General features: G+C 42.1%; 1 protein-coding gene across 1 annotated transcript in view; it reads left to right on the top strand.

Annotated features, from left to right (window-relative positions):
- Positions 1 to 12,555, top strand: part of PCGF5 (polycomb group ring finger 5) — a 50,592-nt gene extending 38,037 nt beyond the window's left edge. Inside the window, exons 9-11 of the mRNA XM_058840943.1 lie at positions 3,566 to 3,670; positions 4,302 to 4,387; positions 10,512 to 12,555. Of these exons, the coding sequence (XP_058696926.1) occupies positions 3,566 to 3,670; positions 4,302 to 4,364 (168 nt within the window). The 3' untranslated portion in view covers positions 4,365 to 4,387; positions 10,512 to 12,555. The remainder of the gene's footprint in view (positions 1 to 3,565; positions 3,671 to 4,301; positions 4,388 to 10,511) is intronic.
- The last annotated feature ends 103 nt before the right edge of the window (positions 12,556 to 12,658 follow it).

Raw genomic sequence — 12,658 nt, forward strand, 5'->3', positions numbered from 1 at the left:
GTGTAACATGCAAGATGTGTACATAGGTTTCCAGTGTTGTGGAAATACAAATTGGCCTGCTGGTAGTGTGTTCTCCATTTGTTTTACAGGTTGTATTTAAAACAAGAGAATCACTTGGAAAATATATGCCTACCATTTCAAAGGAACCCAAAGAGCTTTGTAGGTTATGTATTTAAAACGTACACATGCAGGAGTGACTTTGCCATGGCAACACGGCCATAGGTAAAAGTAGAATAGAGCAACTCATCCCGAGAAAGTAATTCAAGTGAAGTGTTCAAGGTAACAGTAATGTGAAGTCAGAATTCACACCTGAATCTATTCAGGTCTGTTCCCTGACTTTGAAGAAAAGTGCCAGTAAACCTTTTCAGTGACTGCACAGTGAGCTGCCTACCATCTGCATTCAGCCTCAAAACACTGATTTCTGCCTGCAGCTCCTGTTCTATGGCAAGAATATTCTGTGGCAAACAAATTCTCGGGTAAAAAAAATCAGAGTAAAATGCTTTATCTGTATGATCCTTAATATAGTCTCAATTGCCAGCATGGGGAAGGTAAATAATTACTGCTTAAAGAAGCTGACAAGAAGCTAAATTATTCTGAATTTCTTGTATTATCTCCTAGATTTTGAGAAGGAGTTGGATGTGATAGGAGAGCCTGCTTGACTTTCTAAGGGAGAGGCCTGTACACTAATTTTCTTTATCCTGATGTCATCTACTGCTAGTCACAAGAGGATACTGGCTAAAACCAGATTTGAATAGCACATAAGAAATTCAGTCTTCGGCTCTGGTAGTTCTTATCTCTCTCAATTGCACAACAGTAGGTGAGGACAAGAATTGCCAGAGATGTGACATCACTGAGAGCACCACGTGTAGGAAATTGCTCAGTGCTCCACCACAGGAGTTATATGCCTGGCTGTGCCAAGCAGCCATGGAGTGGTAGTGAGCCTACCAGCTGCATTGGTGCAGGACTTGGAGCTGTTTGCAGCTCTGCAAGGAAGCTGGCAGCACAGAGGCAATGGCTGTGCACTTTGAACCCTTGTAGAGCTCAGGTCCTGCCAGCCAGACTTGCCTGTACACCACACTTCACTGTAGACTAGTCTCTCCATGGGTTATATAGAAAATACTGTGTGTGACCTTTCACCAGTAAATATTTTTTATATCACCCATGTTCTTAACTGCTGCCAGGTTAAAGTTCATAGGCAGCAGATAAACTGTCTACTAAATGTCCTCACATTATGCTACTAAGAAGTGTAGACTTAGTTTCAGCTGATGTTTGCAGCCTGACATCAAGAGTTAGCAAAGAGCCTGACCTTGGAAAACAGTAGAAGAGCATTCTTGAGCCTTTCTGTAGGGCTGCAGGCAGAAGCTCTGGCAGAAAACAGGTTTGTTGGTATGGCCATCAGCTTGAGACTGAGGCTGTGGATTCACAGGTTTCTTGCTTCTAAACTCTTTGGGAGCGTGGGTCATGGGGAAGGAAAGCCACCTGTTGTGCAACAGCTGTATCATCTGCCCTGCTTTTATTGCCCACAAGGAACCACTGGAATAAGAATAGTGGTGAGGAATATACTGTGGTAAGGAGTGCACAGTTGTGAATATAAGTCAAGGGTTTCTGTGGGAAAGTAAGCACTCGATAATGCTTCATACTATTAATAGCTTCTAAGAACTTCTAAGAAGAAAAGCAAAAGCATCATGGGTTGTTGCCTGCTGCTCAGAGAACTCATCCAAATGTAGTCCTCACAGATGATTATTTCCAATGACTGTGTAAGTCAAATGTGTTTTCTTCCACTTCAGCACAAGATCAATTATAATCATCTCTAAAAGCCTACAGGTACAAGCACCTCAAGTGCAGCAGACCACAAGGCACATATACATTTTTAATTTGAGGACCCAAAGCTGAACTGAATCCCTATCTCTTCATGCAGCAGTAATATTTAGAATCAATGAATGCTGCATTAAGAATGCTTAAAATGTCACTGATCTCTTCCAAGCAGCACTTTTAAGAGTCTCCACTCATGCGTCTACAAAACTCACAAATGGAGGTAGTTAGATTTCTCTGACTTCCATAAATACCTGAGCAAGACAGCAACACCCAGATCCTGAAGCAATTCTGAGTAAGAATGGGGAGCAGCAACCCAGCACTCAGCTGATTGTGCTCAGCAAAGCCATGTGGATGAGCCAGGTTCCAGGGTGGGACACAAAGCCAGCATAGGTGTCCATCCTAAGGATTGGGAGGAAAAGTTCCTCAGGTGTTCAGAATCAGATGGATCAAGGCTTGTTTAGCTTTCACCCACACACAGATCTTTTGTCAAGGGTGAAATGCATTTAGAATTTGTGCTTTGCATTCAAAGAAAGATTACCTTTTGACAATTTTCAAAAAGCCCCTGGCATTTTATTTTTCTAAATTTAATGATAAAGCCTAATACTGGAAGACCAAAAGGCAAAGCTCCCCCCTCAGATTGGGAGAACTTCAGTGGTGTGGAGAGACTACAAATATGACAGATACAGCTACAGCAAAAGAAAGAGGGTTCTGTGAATGGAAAATGTCTCATTAAATAGAAAAAACTACAGAATATTTTTTAAAAATAGCTGAAGCATATCAAAGTAAAAGCCAAGAAAAAAATTCAATTAAATAAGAAAAAATATTGTTAATGGTGTTATAGATGTTCTCCACATTCATTATGTAGCCTTTTTCCTGTTGAGCCTTAAGCAGTTGGCATATAATTTACTGATGTAAGTTATCAGTGCAGAGCAGCCTTCCCCTGGGCTCAGATGTGCCCAAGTCGAGATTTTGAACTGTAAATGTAACCGCCTTTACAGTGGTTAGGTAAAAACTGAGCTTAAATGCATGAGACAGCTACTGTAGATCAGATGTGATTGCTGGGGAGGAGGTGTAGAGAGTCATCTCAAGGTCTGGAAACTCCATCTGTGTGCAGTCTATCATCAGCCCTGGTCTTTAGGAGCTTGGTGTTAGTAAAACAGTGAGTCCATGCTCAGGCAGGATGACACACCAAACACCACTCTGCAGCTGTAGTCCCTTATGTGGGAAACATTTCTAGCAATATACTTAATCTTTGTTCTTTTCAATATGTGACACAGCTGGAGCTGGACTCTTCTGATAATATTTATGTAGTTTAGGTAGTTATGTAGAAAAACAAGGGTAAATTGACCTGGTGCTCTGCTGCCCAGCAATGAGCAGAAGAGTGACTCATATTCTGGAGCTGTAGGTTTGAATGTGCCAGACCTCCACATTTTAAGTTCATTACATATGAAACGTGTCGCAGACGTCTGTTTAAATCACAGAAAGATTTTGCCCACCGTCTTTTAGTATTGATTCAGTTGAAGCAGCCCACGGGCTTGTGAAGGCATAAGCTTCTGCCAATGATTTTAGCAGCAGCAGTGACTGTTTGGCTTGCTCTGCACTCCAGAAGGCCCATGTAAGAAGCCAGCTGCATTGTGTTAACCTGCTTCCATCCTTTCAGGTTGGATCTCCTATCAAATCAGGTAATGACTTATCAGATTTTTTTAGAGAAGATTTCCCTTTGTTTAACCTGTCTTTGTCCTTTTAACAGCAACAGCTCTGCTTGAAATTACACTGGTTTATTTCTTTGCAACCAGCTCTCCCAGTTCCCATTGTGTCAGCAGGACGGGAATTGCTGCTAAACCAGCAGCCACAGGTATGCGCAGTTGCTAAGGTGTGAATGCAAAACTCTCTTAATACTCAACCCCTTCCTTATTAGCACAACATCAAAGTATGAGACATCCTCCCCCAGTATCCCATACTCTGGAAAACTCCCATCCCACTTGCATGAGGTGGCAGAAACTCACAGGAAGGTTCCTGGGATGTCTGCAGCATCCCCCTCTCCCAGCCCTACACTGGATCATGGAGCAAGTTGCTTTGCCTCCCTCCTCTGCTTTTCCGCTTGGAAGATTCCTGGGAGATAAACTCTGGGAGATGGGCTAATTTTGTCACTTAACTGGTGACACCAGTGACATAAATAGTGCCATGCTGGGCCCATGGTAGTGAGGCCCTTAATGCTGTAGAGATGGGAGGGTGGTTTTGGGTGTGTGAGTTCTAAGATATGTTCTGTAAGAGCCCTGAGTGGCAGTACTTTGTTAAGAGTGCATTATATTAATCTAAAATCCTGCTAAACAGTGTGTAGTTAAATCAGTTTCTCCTTTCATACTCTCTCCAATAATTATTCAGAATGTTTGTCTCTTGGTTTTAGTTCATATTGTAGGCTTAGACTTGATGCTGTTGTATATTTCATTCCTGTGATCAATGCTATTGTTTATTATTTCTCACAGGTTTGTAAAAACAGACCATACTCAAGTGGTTTTGAGGATCTCCCGAGAAATTTCCATATGTAGCAGGGTTTCCTCAGGCTCTCCAGGTGAGTCTCTTCTTCATTTCTAATGCAGACCCCCTCCAGGGATGGAACTAGGCAGTGGGGCTGGTTCCTTCTGTCCCACAGGGACAGTGTTAGAATGGTGGGCTGTGCACATCATTGGGCTTTATCATTAGTTGAACTGAATGTCAACTTTGAATTTGTTTCAACATGAAAACAGTATTTATCATAGAAGTGGGCTGAGTCTAAACATAGCAAGAGTGGACCAGAACTCATCACTGCTCTTTATTAATAATCTTTCAGTCAGCTAATTTAAAGAAGCAGGGCACAGTCTTGCTCTTTGCATTGCTCCCTAGTAAAGACAAACTATTAATTTCAGCCTTAGCTGCAGGAGAACATTAGCAAGAGATGTTTGAATCTGAGTAGGTTTCCAGTTTTGTTTTAGTCTGTTTCTTAACATCTGCTGAGGTGGGTGGCTGCTTCGGGGGGGAGGGAAAATTAAGTTTATTGATTGAGTAATTTCCTTTATGAAGGCTCTGAAGGGGATGACTGCCTGCAGAAAAAATATTTGTTAAATGGCCATACTTGGAAAATGAGTCAGTGAGAAAATAGCATGCAAATCCCCCAGCTTATCTCCAATGGGGAAAGAACAGAAATGTGCTAAGAAAGGAAGATAGATGCTGACTTGGAGATGACAAGATAAAATTACCCTAATAGGATTTTTTAAAAATTATTAACTAAAAAAAATACGTTAATAAAATGTTGGAACTGGCCATTCCAAATGCTGAATTTTTTTTAATGAGAAAATTTGCACAAAAATAATTGCCCATATGCAAAATATGTTTAGTTCACATTAATGCTGCAAATTAAGGGTTTTGTAGCTATATCCTTTGCCTACCTTCACCTGCTTTTTCTTAAAAAAAAAAAGCCTAAAAGAGGGCACAATGATGTATTTAAGACATTAACAATAAAAGAAAGGGGAAAGAAACATCTTTTTGCTGTATGAAATACTTCAGCATACTACACGATGCTGGCAAGACCCTAAAAGCTTAAAATACCTTCCGGCAAATCGTTAGGTTTCAGAGACCCAGGCAGCAGCCCATCTGATTAGCTACAGTTACTGTCTCTTTAGCAGCTTTGTCACTGCTGACCTCTCTCATTTACTCTGAGTCTTTATAAGAGAACATTTCCACAGTCTTTTGTCCTGGCAGCTTACTCTTTAAACCCGCGAGCAGACTGAAATAGTTTCTAATTTCTACCACTTCGTGGGTGTCTCGGGTCTCATTTCCTCTCGTACTCCTGAAGAGATGCCATGGCCTCACTTGGCTTTTATGTTGCTGTGGGCTTGGAGTGGCTGCTAGGGAAATGGTAATGCTTGTTATTTGGAAATCCTGGGGAAGGGGAAAGGAGACCAGCAGCAAATTAATGTGAAGTTAAATTATTGCTTTAGTCCTTAGCCTTGAGATTGGGGTGGGAAGTGGTAGATGAAACAATATGAAATCTGATATTTACTAAGTAAGCTTTTAAAACTCATGCATTAGCCTGGGAGGCTGCCTGTGGATCACAATAACTCCGCACTGGTGCAGCTGAAGTGCTCCCTGCCAGAGCTGAGCCCGAGCACCAGAGGCGTGCGCAGGGAAATGCCGGGGGGAGCAGCCGCTCCGGGTGCGCTGTGGGAGCCACTGACACATCCCCGCAGCCCCGAGGGGACACCAGCAGCTGGGAAACGCTTTGAGGCCTTGAGCTGGAAGGTATTAAAGGTTTACAACAGCGGTACTCGTTCTCGCTGCAAATCCCTCCCCACCACTTCTCTACCACGGGTAATAAAGCATGCAGCAGGGAAAGCAAGCGCTGAGGGTGTGTGGGGCTTTGCAGAGCAGATACACAGCGCCGGCTGGGATTGTGTGGTTTGGCAGTGCCCCGACAGCAGCACCTGCCCTGCCCTTCTCTCTTGCTGGGCACTGCCTCGTGCCTCTGCTCCTTTCCATTAAATTCCCAACTCTTGTTCCCAAATGAGTGTTTTCTATCCCACCTTAAAATTCTTCTCTCTGGAGTGGCTTCACTGTGTGATTTTTCAGAGACGCAAGTTCTTATACTCAACGCTGGTGAGTCTGCACCTTGAATCCTGTATTCACTTTTGGGCCCCTCGCTGCAAGAAAGGCTTTGAGGTGCTGGAGTGTGTCCAAAGAAGTGCAACAAAGCTGGTGAAGGGTCTGGAGCAGCTGAGACAGCTGGGTGTGTTTAATCTGGAGAAAAGGAGGCTCAGGGGAAACCTTAGTGCTTTCTACAATTGCTTGAAAGGAGATTATGGCAAGGTCGGGATCAGCCTCTTCTCCCAGGCAACCAGTGATAGGATTCAAGTTACACCAGGGGATGTTTAGATTGGATATTAAGAAACATTTCTCCATGGAAAGTATTGTCAATTTAAAGGTCTTTTCCAACCTAAACAATTCCATTATTCTGATTCCAAATGTTCTTATAGGGAATCAGTTGATCAGAGCAGTACTGAAATAAAGTGCTGTAAATACAGCCAACAAAGGTAGGAGTGCAAGGTGTGAAACAATCACAGAATAAGCAAATAAGACTATAATGAGGTGTGTGATTGCCCTTCCTAAGATTATCACAAAGACAAAACACTAAAAAAATACAACTTCCTACAAGTCAGAGGGCACCAGCTCTGACTGATGAACATTTTGGCAATTCTTTACAAGATAATCCTTCTAAGAATAATACTTAAACCCTCTGTTTACAATGAAGGTTGTTTTCTTGCCCTGGATTGCAGAGTGGTTTTATCCTTATTCTGTTTGCTTTAATAAAGATGGATGTCTCACTCTTATGTCCCAGAGAAATATGAATTAGGTTATTTCCTTCTAACTGAAGTTTTCTCTTTAATTGGATGTACTCTAATTTGCCCTGTGAGGTTGGGGAAGAGGAACATCCTGTGCAGAAAATCCTGCCAAGTCCAGGTCATACAGATCTAATGAATGGGCTGCTGAGGTTGGTCCATCAGCTCCCTTGATCTGCCCCAGAGCCTCCATCAGCTTGCAGAAGAGAAAATAATTAAACATTATAATTAAAGTTTTCATAGTATTGAAAGGCAGATGAAGATCTGCACTACTGAATGTAGTGTTTAAATGGGACGACATGCCCTAGTCTTCCACTGACTTTTTTTTCCAGCGGCAGCATATTCAGCATTGAAAGTATTGTTGCTAGTGCCCTTTTCATGGCAGCCCTGTTACCTTGGGCTGCACCCTTTCCACTAGACTCTAGCTATATGTTAGGGAGCTCTTCCACTGGGAGTGTCTCAGGGAAGTCCAACAAGTGTCAGTTCTGATCTCCAGACCAAAATGGTAAACACTGATCTGCCTTGCGTTGGATTTGGTATAAAGGATCGGGTGTTGTATCTATTTGAAGTACAATGTCAAACAGTGCTGGATTCGTTGCATTTTCTGTAGGAGATTTCCTCCAGCTCTGTCTGGTGTTCAACAGGGGCACAGATGGCTCTTGTAGGGTGGACCAAAACAGATTCCATAGGCAAGAAGCAAAATCTCATCTTTTTTAAAAAAACACAAGGCTTTAATATCTTTCATCTGCATTCTGGTGTATTTGGACTTACTCCCAGTAAGAAGACTATTGATATATATTTGTTATTAATCAAGTGCTGTTATTGAAAAATATATTAATTCAATGGTAAGCCATTAAAATGAGGGTCTAAGGAGAAGGCTGAGCATATGACAGATAAGAAGAGAGGCAAAGGAGAGAGGGTTTGTTTGTCCTGAGGCAGAAGGGATTGGGATGATACAGTTGCATTCTTCTACTATCAAAATGGGTGTTAGAAAGTTAAAAGGTAATTTCAGTAAACAGAAACTTTGTTAAATAATAAAATGCTTTGTAGGGAGAAGAACAGGGACTGCCACTAAGGTTACAAGTACTGAGAATTAGGATATACCTCTGTACTGGTAATACCTGTTCACTGCTAGAAGCAAGCCAGATTATGCGATGTTCCTCATATATTCCCTTCCCAGAATTTTGGGGGGTTTAAATGTTCCTGTGACTTCTAAATATGTACTGTGCCCTTGGAGTTGCTGTCCTGACAGTGATGGGGAGAAATAAAAAGCCTCAAGTTAGAAGCCTGAGTTTCATGGGACTTGTAAATGTCTCAATGAATTTCAGTAGTTCTTTAAGCAAGCAAAATGAGAGACTGCTCCAGTGCCTCTGTGTAACCAATTTCAACATTTATGACTCAGACTATGAAACATGCAGTGCTGAATTATTCACCCTGGGCCAAGAAGAAAAATAAGACAGCATCTCTTACTACACTGTGAAATATTATTACGGGACAGCAGTGGTATGTTGAACTCCTTAAAATCCTCTTAGTGTAAACTAACTGAAAGTAGCAAAACATAACAGCCTTAGCTTTTGGACATATACAGTTTAATTTCATAGTCTTTTGGGGTTTGTTTTTAAAACTGCACTTTTATTAAAGCACAGGAAAAGCTGAAGTGAAAATATACATTTGTTTGTTGGAACAGCATGATGTAACTTGATAACTGTTATTTCTGTTGCCTTTGATCTTTGGTACACAAGGCAGTATGGCTTAAAGGTTGGGCAGGGTCACAGTCTCTCTGGCCCCTGGGCCTTTGCTATGGATGCCTGAAGTCATCTTCATTTGACACCTTCACAGTAGCCTAAAACACTCAACAAGTGATCTATGTCCAGCTTGTGAATCTCTTGGCATTTTTTCAGAAAGATCATGCCCTGAGAAAACCTTTTTGCACTTAAACTAGCTGTAAGACAGACCTAATGCTAACATTGCTTGATAAGAAGCTATGGGGGAAAGCACTTTTCAGGAGAGGGGGAAAAAAAAAATAAAACACCCACGAACTTAAATCAGATCTAAGACAATTTTACTTGAATTTTTACCTACTGGCTCAATCCACAAAGCCTCATTATTACCATACCAATTTTTAGGCAAAATCACCAGGTTTTTTTTCCCCCGACATACTAGATTAGCAGTCAGAAAGCCTGATGAAAGAATCATGCAAAGACTATATGCTCAGCAAAATGTTGGATGATTACCTGAGTAAAATGCCCTACTACAGCTTCAGGGAAAAGCCTTCTTGCAGGTGCCTGGTCCTGGCTCTGCCCTAAGGATACTTCCATGGTCCATTTCTTCAAGGACTGGGCTACAGCTTGGTGTATGTCCCAGATGTGCACCTTTCCCATGGCAGTGGGTGCTTACTGCGCTTGCAGATAAATCAGGGGCTTTACATTTGGTTCTCTTCTTAACTTGAGAGAATTCAAATCCACATGTCCTATTTCCAAGGCAACCACTTACCCTGGAAGAATACCCTTCTCTCCTTTTGAATGTGTTCTTCCAAACCAAAATTAATTAAATTGAGAGAAAGCATGAATACTAGGGGGGAAAAAAGGCTGTAGGGCTGTGGGCTACAGCTTGGGACACTCATGAGGAAGAGAGGAGTTGTGAGCCATGGTTCCTGCCCCCTAGATGAGTTGTGTTTGGCACTTGAACAGTAGTTTATGCCAGCACTTCTAGCAACAGAGTAATCAGAACTCCCTGCTTGCCTTGGAGTGCCCTGAGCATGGTGAGTGCTTCCCTGAACAGTACCATGGCTTCAGCTGGTGAGATGAGGAGTGCTGCCTCATGGAGGATGAAGATGCCACCAGCGACAAAAGCATCCTGCTCCGAATCTGCCCACAGGCAGAAGCAGCCAAGCATCAGATTAAGTAATTGAGGGAACCCCGCCTGGTTCTCTGTTCTACAGGAGGTGCCATGGCATGTCTGCATCTCTGAGACTTGGAAATCCACTGCCCCATGGCTGTCTTTCCTGCCACTGGACTGAACTAAATCCCTGCTTCTGGGTGTGGAGAGGGTTGAAGCAGAGTGGAATGCTGAGCACCTTTGTTTACCTTCAGCTGAGGCAGTTCTGGATGTATAAAGTGGTGCAGCTCAGGGCACTTGGATGGGGAAGTGGAAAAAGTAGGTGTCTGTCAAATTGAGTTTTCTCCAGTACTAGGAAGAAATCAGGCAAAGAGTCTGGGATCGAGTATTTGAGTCCTGCACAACTTTTTTTTACTGGCCTATTATGCTTTTTTTCTCTCCCTCTCTCCCTCTCTCGTTTTTTTGGGTTTTTTTTAATTATTCCAGGTCTGTTGGTCTGAATTCCCTCATTTCAAGAACCCTAACAGATCTCTAAAAGGATAAGAATTTAAAGGGATTAGGTACTCCTAGTGCAACTAAACATAAGAAGTGTCATCTGGTATATGGAAAAACCAGTCTAAAACCTGCTTCAAATTCCTCCATTTAGTCTAAAGGTTGTCTGTTCAAGAAGCTTGTGATGAGTCCTGTTCATACCAGCACTTAGTGATACAAAGGAATATGCTTTTGGGGATGTGCAAATTTGGCTGTAATGATGTTTCAGCCTGGACATGCTCAGCCAGGACATGTTACAGGAAGAGGGATCAGCACTGACTCACTCCTGCTGCATTGGCAGGCATTCCCTGTCACTGATGTCTCTTTGCTGCTGGAGCCAGGGAGAGGAGGCTGAAATGAAAGTTAGGATAGGCCAGGAAAGAATGACATGTAAAGTCATGAATCTCAGCATTCTAATCACAACTATGGTTATAATTAGTGATATGGCAAAGATAAAATATGTAACATGCCTGAGGAACATATATATCTGCTGCTCCTGGATTGCTATCTGACAAGCTTATTAACCACAACAATGTTTAAATACATACTCAGAATTGTTGCTTGGGACGGGGCTGACTATTCTTTCATTATAGTAACATGAAGAGAGCAAAGAGAAACTTAAGAGTAAAGGAAGTAGTGAAATGAAGGACCTATTTTCTCAATCAGAATGAAGGAGTTCAGGCTAGCAAACCTGCATTACAACTAATGTGGGAGATGAGTGATCTCCCTCCCTTAGAGACTTCTTTCCTTGTGCTTATATTTTGGAGTGTCTTCCATTTTTTTTCACCCAAGAGTGGGCAATTCTTAGTCACCAGGCTTTCTGTGGATGCAGAACAAGAGCACAAGCAGTGGAATGATGATGGAGCATTTCTTCAGGGTAAGCAGAATGAGGCTCTAAATTTGGCTTACTAAATGAACAGCTTTCATAGCTGTAGGTGCTTGGGTACATAGTCCTGAGTAACTACACTTAAATATGTCATTTTTGTTTGGTGTGTGCTGACAGATTCTGGTGCAGAGGGAAGAAATCCTTTATCTAAAGGAGAAAAATGCAGAGTGGCCATAAATGACAATTTCTCTCTCCTGTGAAATGCTGATGTGTCAGCATGTGTTCTTGTCCTGCCTGCTTGGGACAGAGGGGTGAGATAGTGAACATTTTTTTGGGTTTTGGCCTCTAGAAGATGTCAGCCATGTGGAAAGTGTTCTCTGGAAAATTTCAGATGGGTTTCTATACTAATTACACCTACAGTGGCTTAGGAGGGCACCCTGGCAATGCTTTGGTGGCACTGCCTCACACTTGCTCACACTTTTGGTCTCTTTGCTGGGTGTATTTCAATCCCCTTCCCTCTTGCTCCAACAGAATGGACTGTTTCAAGATTTAGGAATTCAAGTTACTTGTTCTGTCCCCTTAGTCGAATGTGGCAATTTGAAGTGGAAGCCATAGCTAATGCAGGGAAGTTGTGCACTGTCAAAACCATCTGTGTAGAAACTTGAAACTATTAAAGAATTGCAACGAAAATAGGAACTTTCTAAGTGAATTGTAGCTCTCTAGTTCAGCCTCAGTCTCTCTCCTGTCACAGGTGGAATCTTACATGGTAGAGAACAGACATGTCTGTAGGAGATGGCATGTCAAAGGGGTCCGTCACCATTTTCATTGGTGATGCGTATGTACATGAATTAGGAGGGCTTTGGGGAGTACCTTTCAAACTTTCAACTTATTTTCTGTGTTATTAGCAGAAAATTATAGAAGTGTATTTATGCCTGGTCTGATGCACCTCTTGAGTACCTTATGCTTTTGCAGAAGTTGGCTATTAAAGAAGCTGCTCACAGTGACTGGGAGGTTTGTGGTGGAAGCTCCTCTCTGTATGTGGATATCAGGATTTCCTTCATTTCCTGAGTAATTGATGAGAAAATGAAAGCACCTCCTCCAAACCGAAAATTAATTGTAGCTGAAGTTTAGGGAGCCTCAATGATGATTAAACAAATCCAAACCATCTCATAAATTGAGACCTGAATAAGTTCATACTTTGTTCTGCTCAGAAATAAACATCTGTTTAAACCAAGTCTTTTCAATTGCACTGTTTATTCACCCAAGAGCACCTCAG

The sequence above is a fragment of the Poecile atricapillus genome, chromosome 6, assembly GCF_030490865.1.
Source record: "Poecile atricapillus isolate bPoeAtr1 chromosome 6, bPoeAtr1.hap1, whole genome shotgun sequence".
NCBI lineage: Eukaryota > Metazoa > Chordata > Aves > Passeriformes > Paridae > Poecile > Poecile atricapillus.